This window comes from Miniopterus natalensis, chromosome 10 (assembly GCF_054644295.1).
Source record: "Miniopterus natalensis isolate mMinNat1 chromosome 10, mMinNat1.hap1, whole genome shotgun sequence".
In the NCBI taxonomy this organism is placed as follows: domain Eukaryota; kingdom Metazoa; phylum Chordata; class Mammalia; order Chiroptera; family Miniopteridae; genus Miniopterus; species Miniopterus natalensis.
In genome coordinates, this window is record NC_142090.1 from 61,632,615 (window position 1) to 61,649,653 (window position 17,039).

Below are 17,039 nucleotides of genomic sequence, written 5' to 3' on the forward strand. Positions count from 1 at the left end.
AAGGTTTTAGTATGAGGAAGAGTCAGACAAAATACAATTGCCATCATCTCATACCAATTTTCATGCCCAATTTCCAGCGAAACTTTATATTACTTTAACTCTCAGGATAAGAAACTGCAGAAAGTGCTGCGGATTGACTAGAACAAAAGTGTTGGTTTGCTAGGTTCTTTGCTTATCGATGGTTAAATGTAGTTTCTCTTACTCACTGTGAAAATGGCATACTGGGAATGATACACATACCCTGAAAGGCCAGGAGGGCATATCCATGCCAATATGAATAAAATCCCCCTCAAAACAAAACACAGAGAGGCCAATCATGGTCATTATTCACCATGTGACATACAAAAAAGAACCCAATAGCTTTAAAAATAGTTTATTTCCTCCTTCACAAACACACAAGCCTTTCGACCATTATCCAGGGCACCACAGATTAAATAAAAACTTTAACATTAGAGTACATTTGTCTTACATGATTCAAGATAGAGTGGATTTGAAAGCAAACGGGTGCCAATTGCCGGGGGGTCGGGAGGGGAGCAGGGCAGGTACCAGGAACGGAGCATGCATTTTTCTAGTGTTAATTGCAACAGGCAGTAACCAGCACAGGTACAGCCTATGAGCAGTTATTCAAAGTTAGCATGTCTGGAAGAGGTGCTATGTCTTATGGTCTGTCTGTCTATATAATAAAAATGCCAAGAGGACTCCCCTAAAGTACAAAGGCTTCTCACTAGTAGTCTTAGTACCAGTAACAGCATATTATTATTAAATATCTTCAATGTGGTTTTCATTACAAAAAAATAAAACATGTTTCACATAAAAGCTTTATAATATAATCCAGAGGCAGAATTAGTAGTGCACGTTTAAAATCTGAAGCCAGGCTAAGCTGGCTGCTTCTGACCATGTTTTCATTGCTTCCAGTGCTTTTTACTTTTTCTAAATATGCACCCAGTTTCTTACCAGTTTAAATGTGCATGAAACACTTTGCTCTGAGCACCATGGTTGCCTTTCAGTAGCCTCTTTGGGATTATAACCCTAATCCAAGGAAAGTAGCTCTAATTTCTATTTAGATTTGCTTTCTCCCAAATCACGTGAGTGTTGACCAAATCCTAGCAAATGTCAGGTACAAACAAAGATTTGTGAGCAGAGGCCCAAAGAGTAATTCTGAATAATTTTACAATGATCTGGTTAAGAAAACACAAAGAAAATGAATGATTTTTTTAATTAAAAAAGTCTGGACTTGAATTTAAACAAGAGATAGACGTGAAAGGAATGAAATATTGCTTTAATCCGAGATGGGGCATTCTTTACCCATGTAACAACAAAGCTACAGCAACATCCCAAGGTGGGGCCTCCTAGGGGCCTCTACTGGTAACTTTTGAGGTAGATTCTGATGGCTTGAAGAGAGGTAGGTAGAGTCCAAATTTGTTTTCAATCCCTGCGAATGTTGCAACCGCCAGTTTGTAGCCCCCCACGTGGTCGGGATTGGGAGCAGGCAGCATGATCCGGGATTTAGAAACTGGCTCTGATCCCATGGGTTTCCTAGAAGAGAAAATAGAGTGAGAATCTGAGTTTTGTTTTAGTATTTTTTTTAACTTGGTAAAAACAACATTCAGAAACTGAAAGCCTGCACCGTAAAGGAGTTGTGGAATTGTAGTCAGCTGTAAGTTCCCCATGGAAATAGGTCTGAAGACGTGATTTCACTATCTCCTACATCTTCCCAATTTTATCACAGGGCGCAGGCTGGCGTACTTTTCTCCAGGGTGACTGAGTATTTGAAGCAGCTGAAGTTTAGCTGCAGACCCGGCATGATGATACTTACACTCCTCCAAAGTCCATGTAGAACCAGCGCTGCAGCAATTCATACGTCAGCAAAGTCACACCAAACTGGGGTGAGGATCGAAGCACGCGAGCTTTAAAAAAAAAAAAGTGGGAAAATATCAGATAGAATTCGATTTTAAAAAACTTGACCTGACACCAAAGGTTTAGTTAAGGACAAATTATTTCCGTACCACCGGCTCCTTTCCACAAAGCTTTCGGGCCTTCCTCCCGCAGTATCTTCCTAAAGCAGTCCATCACTCCGCTGTAAGTGGTCTGGCCGGCCCTGGCGGCCACCTGTAATCGAGTCTTGATAACATCAGCAGGGGTCACTAAAGATGCCGCCGGCATACCTGCGGGAAGGGACACCATGGCAGTCTGCTCACATTCTCACTACATAAAAATAACTGCACTTTGAACTGCTGGCCCGTGGAAGCAAAGCTAAGAATCCGATGAAATCACATGCCTATTTTACTGTCCCCTCCGGGGAGGACAGCCCTGACCACCTTGTCGGCAGTGCTGAAGGCGAGGACACCCCTACTGACGCGCCTCTCCTGCCCTCCCCCAAATCACCTCCACTTGTTAACGTTTCTGTTCTCCAATAGCTGTGAGGAGTTATTGATCAATAACACTACTTTGAGTGGTTGAGAATAAAGGGAGAAAGTCCTTGGTGGTTCTTTTTTTTTGCTTTCCTTCTGAAATCAGAAACTTGCCAGTTATTAGGTCCGATTTTTCAGGGGTGAAGCTTGTTATGTGTTTCCTCTTCATGCTTTTCTGCGGCTGCTGGCAGTCGCGGGAGGTGCCTTCTTGCACACAGTCAACCACCCCGCCCCTCCAAACCCTAAACCTCTCCAGTTACAGCAGAAAAAGGCTACTGATAGCTAAACAAACACTGTGTGTGCACATCTGTGTGTGTGTGTGTGTGTGTGTGTGTGTGTGGGTGTGGGTGACCAGGGGAGGAGACTCGCACAGATAACACTTTAGGATTCCTTTTTCATAGGCTGACATCTCCAGAAAAAAAATATCTGACAGAAAGCTGAACATTTATACTGGCTTCTCATCAATGAAAAAGGAACAACAACAACAAAACCCTCCCAAAATGACCGATGGGAAATTTTTCTACAGTCATTTTATCCAAAATGGGGCAGCCCATGTTTAGATTTTTTAAAAGCGAGACTGTGCTCAGAAGACCCTGTCTCTTCTGGTTTTATTACTTTTCCATTATGAACCCATTCCAAACCAAATTGGTCAGATGCAGATGCATAAATCTCCTTTGCTTTTTTTAAGGCTTAATAATTCTGTAAGAATTTCGGTCCAAACCAACGTGGTCTGGCGCGCAGCGCCGTCCCATCCTTCTAACAGACAGCTTTAAAGCTGCAGGGCGTGCGTGCGCGTCGGGGAAACGCGCGGGGCGGGTTTGCGTTTTTCTTACCCAGCTCAATCTCTTCCTCTCCATCTCAGCTGAACTCCTCAAACATTCATCTTAGGTAACCGTTTTAATAAAGTGCATCACATTGTTGCATGTGAAAAAGCTCCCTTTCTTTCTAAAGTGTCGCTGGATAAGTCATCCTGAATTTCCTACTAGCTTGTTGGAATTGTTTAACTCTGAGCCAGAAGGTTATCCTCCAACATAATGGAAGGAAACATGAAAAATGCTTAGAAACCCACTGTGTTCACACCACCGATTTCACTTTACTTCCCGGTTTGGAAAGTTTAGCAAGGCCGCCTGCTGTAGACGTCCAATAAAATCCTCCTCACGACGGTGGGCGGCTCATCAGAGTGTGACTGTGAGACACGCAAGCAGTGGAATGGGTAAAAAGTTTCCTTTGGTTAGGGCAGTTTTCATAAATAGTTCCTTGTTATGAAGGGGGGGAGGGGGAGGGAGGGGGAGAGAGAGAGAGAGAGAGAGAGATGGGGGGAGTGGAGGAAAGATACTGATTAGTGGAATAAAAATGCCAAAAGAAATGTAAGATGTTTAGGAAGCTGTCTGGCAAGACTGATGTGTGTGTGCATGTGTGTGCACATGTGTGTGCATGTGTGTGTTGGGGGGATGCTGGAAGTACCGAAGCCTGCACACGGCTCTCACCCTCTCCACCCCCAACTTCCACCTCCCAGACTAGGCAGACAGCTGTGAGGGCCTCAGAGAAACTGTGGCATCTCGGTGGACAGGGGATTTCTGGTGAAGCTGGACAACAGCCACAGGCTGCTCCGAAGCAAGGCTGGGAAAGACTGGGAGTGAATTTGCCTGGTCTGGTCTCTCCCAGCTTCTAAAAGGTTCAGATGACACTGATTAAGAGTCAAGTTTTTTCTGTTCCCAAAGATGGGGATGGGCAAGAGGAGGCTAGGAATGGAGGCTTCTTTTAGGTTCCTCAACTGGGAGGGGATTGGCAGCCCGCCTGATGCTTCAGTGATAGACAAGTGGTGAGGCCTTGGGACCACCCATTACCGTGTGACAGGAACAATTTGGAGTGCTCTTTAGACAATAAAAAAGTTCTCTTTAAGGGGGCCCAGCAACTAGGGAGTATAAGTTCATTTACAACAAAACGGAAGCACCACCAGCAAAAGACAACTTTGGGGCAAGTCATCCTTAATTTTCATAACTATCCTATTAGTATTTATAAAGGATTGCCTCTCTGTTTATGGGATACAGAGTTAATACCTATTTATTTTGGATCAAGGTTAAGAGTTTTAAAAATTCCCTTTCCTTATCTAAATTATATCAGCTTCTAAGAAAAGTGTAGAGATTCTCATTTGGAATGAGAAAATATCAGGTTCTTGTCATACTTTTAAGTTGAGGTTTTATAAGACATATTATGTTGATAATACATAGAGGCTGATGTCAGTGAATTTTATCTTTCATACGTGTGAAACATGCCTCTGTATTTCTGAATGCTATTTTCAAACCCCGACTTCCATTTATTCTGACGTCGATATTGCTAAACTTGCTTACTGTTGGTATTTGCCCGGTACATAGTTTTCAATCTATTGTCTTTCAATTTTTCTATGTCACTGTTTTCTCAAACTTCAGGTGACAGTATTTCCTTTCACAATGCATCTGAAAGTGTCTGTTTTGGAAAGGAGCATTGAATCCACTCAATTGTGGCTACTATTTCTGCCATCCTATATTATGGCTTTTATTTTCTCTGCATTTAATTGTTTCCCTTCGGATCTCCACCCTTTCCTGACGAACACATTCAAATACTGTATGCATTTATTACACAGGTGGAATACTTACAATGTATACAGTTAATGAGCATGGACACCCTTCACCAGCGAGGTGAGGGCTTCAGCACAAGCCCACCTTTGTCCTTCCCTTATCTGCCTGCCAATGACCCTTCTTGTATAAAACCCTGTATTAGCATTTATTTAGACCTATTCTCCGATTTAACTTCATTTGCTGTTTGTTTCTTGCATCCCACATTTTCTTCTTTCTTAAATTCACTTTCCATTGGACTCAGAGAGGTCTGTGAGGGGTAACCTTTTGAGTTCTGGCATGGAGAAGCTAACTTGAGGTTGGCCCTCCCTCTTGAATGCTCGTGGGCTAGGAAATGTAACAGGTTTGCAACATACTCCCCTGGGAAGGGGAGGGAAGTCTTCACTCCCTCATTACTTCTCCCTAGGGAACACCTATGAAGTGAATGTTAGGCCTCCTGGATTAATCCTACATGTCTCCTACATGCTTTCATATTTTTCATCTCTGTATTTCTGTTCCACATTCTAGTGTTCACTTTTTCCCATGAGTTTATTTTCCAGATGCCTAATTTGGTCTTTGATCATATCTACTCTATCACTCAGACCATCTACAGATTTTTAATCTTGGCAATCCTGTCATTAGTTTTCAGGAAAGCTTCTTTACTGATCATTCCTTGAAAATCTCTCTGAGGACCTTAATTATAGTTCTTAAAAGTTCTCTGTTCCCTGAATTGCCTGTTTTCTCTGTAATTCATCTGTTTACTTGCCTTACTACTCAGTCTTGTCTGAAGACCTCTGTCTGTCTATTGATATTCAAGTTCAAAGGACAGGCCGATTAGTGCTGTAGATGGCTTCTACCACACCCTAGGCCAGTGTCACCCACAGGTCTCTCTTCTGAATGGGAGGGCGGGCTACCGGCTTTGCAAGGTGGGTGAGGCCTGTTAACTGGATGCAAGGGGCTGTTAGCTGGTGGATCTTCCAAACCAGCTGAAATGCAAAGTGCTTCCCTCTGGAAGTAGAGGGAATTATTTTAATATCCCTCTTGGGAAGGGAGGCCATTATTTTTTTTTCCCTCCTGCATCTGGGATAAAGGTCTGGAATTATCTTAAGTCTTGCTTGCCCAGCTTTCTTTCAGTCCCATACAACTGCTCCCTCCTAGCAAGTGATCCCTTCCTTAAGAAAACAGCGCAGGGCTTTCAGCCTGCATTCAAGTGTTTCCTGAAGCTCCATATAAAAAGGAGAGAGGAGGCCGACCTTCAGGCAGGAAATGAAGTTCTTTAACTCTTGCTCAAGATTTACCCTGAAACCTCCACCCCTATACTCCAGATAGTCTGTCGTTCACTCAGAGGTCAAAATTCTCTGGATTTGCTCTTACATTAATACAACTAGTTTTTCCTGCTGGTGTTTTGAGCGGTGGCATCTTTCAGTCCAGTTTTAGAGTCAGTATGGTTCTGTTTCCTGCCTTCTGAGGGCTGCTGCTGACATTTTCTAGTGTCAGTAAGGAGTTTTGAAAATGTATTTTCTGACATTTTAAGGTATTTGGGAAGAGAAATGGGTGCATATGCTCAGTCCATTACCTTGACCTAACCTCTCCATTACTTTTTTTAAAAAGGGTTAAATTGCTTTTAAATTATTATTTTTTCCCCCTTTTTAATTGAATTTATTGGAGTGACACTGGTTAATAAAATTATACAGCTTACAGGTATACAGTTCTATAACACATCATCTGTATATTATATTGTGTGTTCACCATTTATCCCCCCTATACCCTCTTCTACGCCCCCACCTCCCCCTTCCCCTGGTAATCACCACACTGTTGTCTATGACTATGAGTTTCTTTTCTTTTTGTTTTGTATTTTGCTTTAATCCCTTCACCTTTTTCATCCCCTCCCCTCTGAGAGTTGTCAGTCTGTTCTCTCTCGATGAGTGTGCTTCTATTTTGTTAGTTTATTTTGTTTATTAGGTTCCACATATGAGTGAAATCATATGGTACTTGCCTTTCTCTGACTGGCTTATTTCACTTAGTATAATGCTCTCTATGGTAAGACTTCCTCCTTTTTAAACAGCTGTATAGTATTCCACTGTATAAATGTTCCACATTTTTTTTGTCCACCCATCTACTGATGAACACTTGGGCTGCTTCCAAATATTTGGTATTGTAAATATCACTGCAATGAACCTAGTGGTGCATAAATTCTTCTAAATTAGTGTTTCAGGGTTCTTCAGATATATTCCCAGAAGTGGAATCACTTGGTCACAAGGCAGTTCCGTTTTTAATTTTTTGAGGTAACTCCATAATGCTTTCCATAGTGCTGCACCAATCTGCATTCCCACCAGCAGTGCAGGAGTGTTCCCTTTCCTTCACATCCTTGCCAACAGCATTTGTTGACTGTTGATTCTGACAGGTGTGAGGTGATATCTCATTGTGGTTTTAATTTGCATTTCTCTGATGATTAGTGATGTTGAGCATCTTTTCAGATGTCTATTGGCCATCTGTATGTCCTCTATGGAGAAGAGTCTACTCAGATCCTCTGCCCATTGTTTAACTGGATTGTTTTTTTGGTGCTGAGTTTTATAAGTTCTTCATACATTTTGAATTTAACCCCTTATCAAATGTATCACTGGCAAATATGTTCTCCCATTCAGTGGGTTGTCTTTTCATTTTGTTGATGGTCGTGGAATAATGGATAGTATTTTCTTATTTATCCTTTCTGGTACTTAAATCCACTAGTAATTTCTGTGGCTCTGGTATTATGGGTTTCCTAGAAAACCCTACCCCGAGATGAAATCACATCTGGGTAGCTACATACTGCAAGGGAAGATTAAAGGTATATTTTTTGTGGTGTGAAGAAAACAAAGTCCTAGACTTTGATCTGAGTTCTGATTCTTCTGACTTCACAACTGATTGCTAGAGTAGTTCACAGACAGATTCTTTTGCATTCAATATGCAATTTGCTAACATTTATTGAGTATTTACTATATTCTAGGCACCAAGTCCTTCACATGGGTGCTCTCACTTGAGCTTCACAACCACACTCTCTAGTTTGTGCAGTAATTATCTCCATTTATAGCCAAGGAAACCAAAGCTTAGGGGAAATTAAGTGACCTGGCCATGGTCACATACTACTGAGTGGTATGTTAGTTCTCCCCATTAGATCTTCAACCTTATTTCAAGCAAGTAATTTAAAACAAATCGTATCATAACCTTTTCGTTCAAAAAATATCATTTATATATGTGGAAATGATACCTAAAGGACACAGTGAGTCAATGGCAAGATGGGATTAAAACTAGGTATTTTATATTCTCGTTTTGAAATCATGATTTTCTGATAGAGGTAGAGATCTCATTGCTACTTATACACTAGGGTTCCCAAGCAGCCAGGAAGGGTCAATCCTGCCTCATACACCAATATCACTGCCTTTGAAGAAAAAGAATTAATTAAGAATTAAAGAGGAGCTACCTGGGTTCCTTCCTCCAGGGGCTCCCCAGGCTACAGGCAGGACATGGGCCCACAAAACAGCAAGCAACTTCTCAAAGCAGGGGCTTGTTCTCAGGAGACTTAAGCCACATATCTGAGATCAACACCTGTATCAAAACTGTTTGGATCCAGGCATCCCATGACTGCCTTAGGGTTTGTTAACTCATTAAATGTTTGTCACCACCTGGAGAGCTAATCCAGATTGTTCCGGCCTTTAGGGTCTCTGCACAAGGAGTGGCATCAAAGAACAAACTGATTCCTGCTGTGGCTATAATCAAATTTCCTCTAGGGATTTACATTGGGATGTAGGAACCAACCTCCACATCATTTTTCCCCCCTATTGATATTTTCACTGTAGCACTGAAAAAAAGACGACAGTCATTTCTCTCTGGGATTCAATTAATGCACACACACACACACACACACACACACAGTTCCTATAACCTTACAAGCTAGGGGGAATCCAGAATCTAACAGGACCAAGTTGTTTCTGCTTGTGCTACATTTCTTTTCTCTAAATGACAACACGATTGCTTCAGTTCTGGACAGGATTTTATACACTATTTTGCTTAGATACTGCTAAAGCACATTATTAAAATTTTTTTAGAACTTCCAACTCAGTTCTCATTCTAATGCTATGAAGTGAAACTATGAATTAAAATGGAACTTGAACTGGACTCCAATAGTACCGCCAAATGCACCAATTTTTAACGAGCCGTTTCTGGAGTTAAGAAGCTAAGCTTGTCTACCAGTATAATCTGCCAGAAGTAAGGTTCATTTCATTTCCTTTCCTTCCCTTTCTTTTCAGAAGCCACCTCCTGTGTGCCCTGTCAAAAACTAGAAGCAAAGTTGCAGTGTCGCGGTGCAGGGTGGGGTGGAACGGAGCTCCGTGAGGGGCACTCACCGGCTATGGCGCCAGCTAAGAGCAGGCTTCCAGGGCCAACCTGCCCATCTTCGTTTGCAAAGGAAGACTTCACGTGAGCGTAGCACGGAAAGTAGATGGCCGAGAAAGGAATGTCCCGCAGAAAGCATGCTTTGGCACCCTGTCCGTTAGAAAGGGGAGAAAAACCACATGAAACACATATCCCATTGAGCAGATCAAGCGTCTTTGGAACTTCCCTCAGAACAAAATATTCCCCTAGAAGACTGAATTGTACTCACAAGTTAAAAGGGAAACAGAAAATAAAAATATCACCCAACTTCTGCAAGTCATAAATCTAAATTTTCTTTTAAAAAATAAAACGAATTGTATTGTGGGTAGTTCTCGTTTATTCTAATGGTAAGATTTCTATTAAGACGTTTTTGGGACTCCATCTGTGACATCCTTTGAAATCCCTTCTGATGCTGGGTCACTGGCATTTCAAGGAGGATTTGTTCTCAGAAGATGGGCAGCAACAACTGAGATGCCTCTATGCTCATGCACCAGGAAGAAGAAAAGCTAGATAGGTGGCAGGAGAAGGGGTTTGTGTTTTGTATTGTTTGAGACTCTGATGAAAGTGTTGGACTCCTTCCCAGAAAAAAAAAAATCACACATATGTAAAAAATTATATACCTTTTCAAGGGGTTCACGGATCCCCTAATTTATTCACATACTTACCCTACTCCCCAGGACTTATGAAACGTTGATAAATGCTTGCTCTAAAGCTTTAAAATATTTACAATAATTCCTATACATTTAAGAGCTGTGTGTAGGACAATTAACAACTAGAACAAAGTCTTCACCAAACGATTTTTGGTGTCAAAATGATGGTGTGGGGAGGCCCTGAGAATTGATGCGTGCCCCGAAATACACTGAAACAGTTAATCATCTAATGAAAACCACAAGATGTATATTGTGTTTAGGCAGGATAAATGGGAAGGAAGTCACCCTTTTTCAACACTTCATGATTTAATAGCATTTCTTTTACAGATTTCTAAAACTTTACGCTTTCCGCCAAATTTAGAGATTCTTCAAAGAAAATACGACTCTATCCAGATTCAACAGATGCAGTCAAGCTGGTGACATTTACTGAGCTCCAGTGATGTTGGATCTTGGGTATTTGGGGCTGATGCTGGGCTCCAATCTGTCAAACTTCCTTAACACTACACATTCACTACTGTAGCTTTGCTTTTCTGACACTAGCATTACAACTCCTGGCTCAAACTGGGCTTGTGGGTAACAAAACCCTTTGTCGTTTTCATAGAAACTGCTATTAACCCAGGTCTCCTGTAACCTAATTAGTTGCCTTAAACAAGTAACATAAGTAGGACTTCACGTTTAATCCTATTAAACTCCATCCTACTTTGGCGCATCCTTCCAACCAGAACGAATGCTAGGAATCTGGACCCTGTCCTGTCGCCCATTCCTCAGTCGACTGACTCACTCGTGTGTTCAGATGCCTCTGTCCACTTTGAGCACAGATATTTCAAGAAAAAGCGGATCCACATCATGCACTGCCAATCAGTCCACGCTTTTTTATCTTGTCTGCCCCCCAAACTGTTAGATGCCAAAGTGAGAAGAGGGCCCACAGAGCGCACCACACCCAAGTTCCTCCTTTTATACTTGTGTAAACGGAGGCCCAGGACAGCTAACCCAGCAACGGTGTGTCTAGTGAGGGCCATGCTGTTGTCCTGCTCAGGGGACATCCTTGGAGACAGCGTCAGAGACAGGTCCAAAACGCGGGAGTCTCGAGTTCTTTCCCTGCCCCCCAGCTTTTCAAGGGGAAGAAGGGAGTACAGTGTAACCCCAATTTCCATGTGTGGCACCCAATTTTTTCTCTATTAGTTTTTTAAAGAGTTATCATGCAGTAGCTATTGTGTAAAGGTAACACTGTCATCCATTTGTTTCTCTATTTTAATTTTCTTGTCCTTATTTTGCCTCCAAACCTTCCTGTAAGTTCTGCTAGCTATCTGCCCACATGCAGACTCTGTCCAGGTGATATTCAAATCTGATACCAAGTAACTAACTCAAGTTAAGATCAGTTAAATCTTCATGTCTGGCTCCCTTAAGATAGTAAAAAACACTGCCATGTTACTGACTTTCTAAACAAATCACTTTGGAATAATTTTTTAGGCTGATATAGTTCCTCCTCCCACAAATCTTGCTTTTTACTAAATCCATTAGTTTTTACTTTTAATCTCATCTCCCAAATCTTCACATTTTAGAGCCAAACTTCAGTCCCTTCGTTCTGTTCATTGTTTTGCTAGTACTGTAATACCTTCCCCTTTAAAATGTTTTTTTTGTTTTGTTTCTGTATAAAATATTAAGTGCTTATCAAAGACAATACAGAAAAGCATTGAAAACGGAAACTGTTCTTAATTTCCACCGGCCGCGATACCACCCACCACAACTATTGTACATGTTCTGGAGCATTTCCTTCAACAGCAATATCAACAACCATCCCATAGTTGGGACCATGTTTCTGTGGTTCTGAGGGATGCCTTTTCTTCATGACTGATTTTTTTGGTTTGGAAGCAGTATGGTTTAACATCTCCTTCATTCCTCAGCCATGTTGATTATATTTTGTTATTTCAAAAACTCTTCTGCCATCTTTGGTCTTGGCTGTCCTATAGATTAGGCCCAGTATTCTCACCCCTCTCAAAGCTTTGTTTGTAATGATTTCACGTGCCCATTTTTTTCTCTCCTTGGTCAACTTGAGCCCTCTCAGGTAAAGCTACTCAGTGCCCCATTCAGCTGATCAATCAAGGGACCTGTCACTCTGCATCTTCTTTGACAATTTTTAAGTTGGGAACATCAATCTCTTAAATACCAACTCTTCATTCATTTAAACCCACACACCACCCTTTCCACTGAGGATCTTTTAACTAGAAGGTAGACAGGGAGTGGATTCCAGTGGCCCCACACAGTCTACACTTTGCCAATGCTATTCCGAGCTTTCTTCCCGCTCTTGTATCTGCCTACGGCAGCGTTGCTGTTTCAGGGTGTAAGCAACCAGGGGCCAGGAACTGCTGTCTGATTTAATTTAGAAAACAGCAAAATCTTTGGCTGTCAGTTGGGGCCTAAGACACGTTCCCGGTGATACTGAGTTAGCATTTGCCAATCTACACAGAAAAAACCACAACTGAAAAAAGAAATGAGAGGCTTTGGGCTATGTTGTCAGATTTCTGCAAGAAAAACTAACTCATTTCTTGGAAAACTATACTAGAAACCAAAACCAACCTTTTTGTTTTTGAAACAAAGATATATAATTTGCTGTGGATACAACAGAGCTTAGGAGGAAGTAGTGGATAATTTTGGACTGAATGTTAACATTTAAGAAAAAGGGGAGAAAGACAGTGATCAGCTCCTCTTAAGCTATACAGCTCCAATACGATCTGAAGATGTGACCTGAAATCTCCCTGGGACACCAGAAGGGGCAGGCCATGTGATGAAGCAGTGGGTTTTCCCCAGAAGGAACTCTCTCTCCTGAAATCAGGATAATCAATCATGTACCAGTGTGAAAAGAAGCACCTCATATGTGATGTGCTTTAAGAGATGTTTGAAAACAGCCCCAGATAACTGAGAAGCAAAATGGCTTCATCAAAACACAAACAAACAAACAAATAAAAAAAGAATAAATCTAAGGAAAACTGGACAGGACTATGTTGCATTTTTCCTACCAGGGATCAGACAACGCATAATAAAAACCAAGTAATTCACGCATACTGGAGCGAATGTTAGGCTAGGTAGGAGGTCTCAGGTTTCTGAATAGGTAAAGAAAAGGAAAAGCCAAGGGAGAAAAGTAACCAGTGGAACAGCCCCCATCTCTGCTCTGCAGAAGCAGGACAGCCTTGCCAGCAAGTTAAAACATTTAAAAACTCAAATTTCTACTAATCGAGGTATGAAGAACCCCTCCTGGTACAACCCTCTCTTCTATCACTGGGTATCTGGCGATGAGCACTGGGAGAAATCAAGCTCTAAACCCTCATTTGTCAAAAATACTAAAGCCTGCCTTCTTGGGGGGCGGGAGGCCTTCTTGGGCGGTGGGGGAGGGGATGGGTTTAAGAATAAATGAGGTGATAACTGTGGAAGTCCCTTAAATGTTAAGGGGTGGTGGGGTGAGGAGGCCCTTCTCCCTGCCTCTCCAGGTGCCTGCGCCCTTCCATAGCCCAGCACCAGCTCAGGCATCTCCAGGCAGCAAATCCTTGGTCTGAGTCATGAGGTGCCCCCAGCCTCTCTCACACCCCAGGCACAAAAGCTGGATTCCCAAGGAGAGCTACCTTTGCAGAAGGTTGGAGAAAAAGGCCCAGACTTATTAAATTTCCCTGGCCTCCTTTCCTCAACACTTCCTTCGGGTGGAAGGCACAAAGGCAGGTGCCAATTTGTAAGGCTGCCCCAGGCAATACCTGACCTGTTGCTCCTCACAATGAAAAGGGAGGCAGGAAGTGAAAAAGGCCTTTAAAGTTCCAACAGAGAGAATGTCTCTCTCCAGGATTCCTTGATAAATCCTTCAGTTGTGGTGAACACCCATTCCTACAGCAAAACATAAACCTGTTTGACTTGAATTTTGCTTGCCCCACGTACAATTTTTCCTAGGTGACTGGCCACTCTGAACAGGCAACCGCGTAATAAAGGTAAACATTCCGTGCTGCCCAAGTGCCTGCGTCAGCAACACAAGAAATAATTACTTTGGCCATTAAAAAATTAATAAATTACTAAGTGTGTACCACCTAAAATACACCTTGAAATGTTCTTGCCCCGTAAGAAAATCCCCACATTTCCCTACCTTTCCTCCTCCCTGGTTGCCTAAGCAGCCCTGTCTCAGATATTCTCTGGTTAGCCCTGCATTTCCTTTGTACACAGTAAAATCACTTGGGGAAAATTAATAAATGCAAAATGCAATCATCTGATCTCTTACTATTCATTAAAGCACTCTTTATCCAAACAGAGTAAATTATTGGGTTTTTCCCCCCCTTTTAAATAAAAGACCCACTAATAACAGACAGGAACAATAAAAGGCATCTCAGGGGAAACCCATATGTAAATAAACTAGAATCAAAACTCGGATTTAGTTTAATGATCCCGACTCTGGCTCTATTCCAGTTCTCTGTCATTCTGAAGTCTCTTGTCATCATTCTGTTTAAGGTCCAGGGAAGCTTCTTTAAGGGCAGGCCTCCCTTAACTTAGTTAATAGTCCACAATCGACACAAGCCAATTAGGCTAGAGACGCTGGTCACAGTATCACCATGGCAAAGGAATTATTTATTTTGCTTCTGGTGCTTTTCTGGATGTGGACACTGTTGAAAGCCCAAGGGAGCTCTAATCAATTCTTAAGTTGTGGAATCATCCACTCAAGTTTACTCTGGCAGCTCTGTCTGGCATGAAAATGTCAAAAGATATAACATAACAGGATGTGTATCCTACACACACACACACACACACACACCTCCGATGTCTTTTTCCCCCTTCTTCTTTTAAAGCTCTTCATCTCTGTTGGTATCACACCTGCCCAATCAATTTGAGGGGGGAAAAGACAGCCCTGAAGGATGGTTGCTGATAAAGAAGTCAGGGCCAGGGCAGGTCTTTTCGCATGCTAATTCCTGCTTATTCTAGCTGTACCTGCAAATACAGCTCTAAACAGACTATTTCTAATACAGGGGAAGGTAATTACACTCACAAAGGCACCTCTGTGTCAGGGCCGGGCACCAGGAGCCAGCAGGTCTGGGAGACAGAGGCTTAACAGAGACTCCTGCAGTGAATGCGCATTGTCTAGCATGGGGGGAAATGCCAGACTGGGGACCCTGCAGCACTCAGGACAACAGTGGTGCACCTTGTCTGAGGTTATTTAATGCTTCTGGCACCTGTAGTCAGAGCCACCCTTCTTTCCCTGACTTACAGGTTTTGAATTTATTTGGCATGTATAATTGTATAGTTTGATCCTGGAGCTACAAACAATGGGCAGCACGTCATGCCTCGATCCCTTAGCATTCCTCCTGGTTCCTCCCACGCAAGTTAACCCCTGTGCCACGGCCCGGCAGCGTCTCTCCTGCCCAGTCAAGGGACAGTTAGGGCCACGTGGCTGGGATTTGAACAGGGTGAGAAATATACTGGTGCTGGGACCTGTTATGTGATTGTGCCATTGGTGTTAGAACCAAATAAACCAGCCAACAACTGCAGACTCGATATCAGTGACATTGAAATTACTTCAATTTTCATATAAAGTATCAGTGCCTATTACATGATTTCTTTATTCCAGGGTCTTTTACGATATAGGTTTCTCCTTCATTTCATTGCAATTTTAACAAAGGCATTTGGCAACTCAAGATTCTGGCATAGAAATGCCCTCCTGTGTCAGCGTTGGCTCTTCTCTACCAAACGCTGCTCTGCCATCAACAATGCTCATCTGCCAACGGCTAGAAACTCTCTGGAGAGAACTGAATGCCTTGTTGAGATGCTCAAGCTGGGCTGCTCTTGATCCACTCTCTTGACAAGACTCATTCAAGTTTGCCATATTGTGGAGGCAATGCCTGTGATACTTTCTCTTTTCTATTCTTCTGGATGGAGATCCAGGGAGAAAGAAAGAGCTCTTAATTCCATACCCCTCCAGCACACCCGATGAAGGCCATTTCTCCTCAACGTCAACCATTGTGGCTGATCGGCTAGCTGAGCTGGGGACTCTCTTCATGTTTCACCTTTCTAACTGCAATTCTTGGAGGATGACTTCCCAGAGAGGAGCAGACTGCATTCAAAGAAGTAGTTAAAATAAATCATCTTAACTATGGCTCTATACCTAAATTCTGCCACTCCCCACCACCAGCAGGACCCGGCAGGAGCAAGTATACAGGCTTTCGAGTCAGAGACCTGCGTGCAAATTACTGCTCTGCCACTTAGTATCTGACGGTGGGTAAAGTTCTTAAACTCTCTGTACCTCCAGTTCCTTAACTATAAAATGTAATATTTACATTGATGTAAGAATTAAATTTACATCCAATGATTAATATAAAAGACCTAGGACAATACCTAGCACAAGGATCTTCAATAAAAGGTGATGATATAAAGGTAATTACTATTATCAATGACAAGCACACTGTCCTGTTGGAGCAGAAAATGGAAATAACTAATATATTATTTAAACAGCAGCTGGACTACGTGGTTTCATATCTGAATCACAGTAGAGTTCTACATTTATCAGACTAAGCGCCTATCTTTTATTTGGCAAAAGACCGAATCCTACCAAATAAGTTTCAACAGTTTGCTAAACTCATCATTTCCCACCTGGGACTCTGGCTGTCACAAGACATAGCACCTTAATTTTACAGTCAATGAACATTTCTTAAACTGGCCATCTTTTAAGTGCATACCTTGGTCACAATTAGGAAGCAGAGAAATGTAAGAATAGATTAGTAGATATATTTGTCACTGATGGAAAATATATTCAGAGTACTCTAGAAATGGTGGATAGTAAGACCATTTTCAATCCTTTAAACTCAAAGGACAACATATTATATTATACAAGTGTAGCTAAAATAAAAAAGTGCTAAATTAAAACAAATTCTGCAGGCACTTAGCAAAAAACAAACAAAAGAAACAACAAAACAAAACAAAACACAAACTTGATAAAAATGTTTGCCCCTGGA

The 17,039-nt window shown here is 42.0% G+C and overlaps 1 protein-coding gene across 4 annotated transcripts in view; it reads right to left on the bottom strand.

Annotated features, from left to right (window-relative positions):
• Nucleotides 1-357: 357 nt before the first annotated feature.
• Nucleotides 358-17,039, bottom strand: part of SLC25A13 (solute carrier family 25 member 13) — a 168,923-nt gene continuing 152,241 nt past the window's right edge. For all 4 annotated transcript variants that reach the window (XM_087821169.1, XM_087821170.1, XM_087821171.1 and 1 more), the window contains exons 15-18: nt 9,388-9,526; nt 2,007-2,165; nt 1,817-1,907; nt 358-1,536 (exon numbers count right to left, since the gene is read on the bottom strand). In XM_087821169.1, the coding sequence (XP_087677295.1) occupies nt 1,350-1,536; nt 1,817-1,907; nt 2,007-2,165; nt 9,388-9,526 (576 nt within the window). In that variant the 3' untranslated portion in view covers nt 358-1,349. The remainder of the gene's footprint in view (nt 1,537-1,816; nt 1,908-2,006; nt 2,166-9,387; nt 9,527-17,039) is intronic.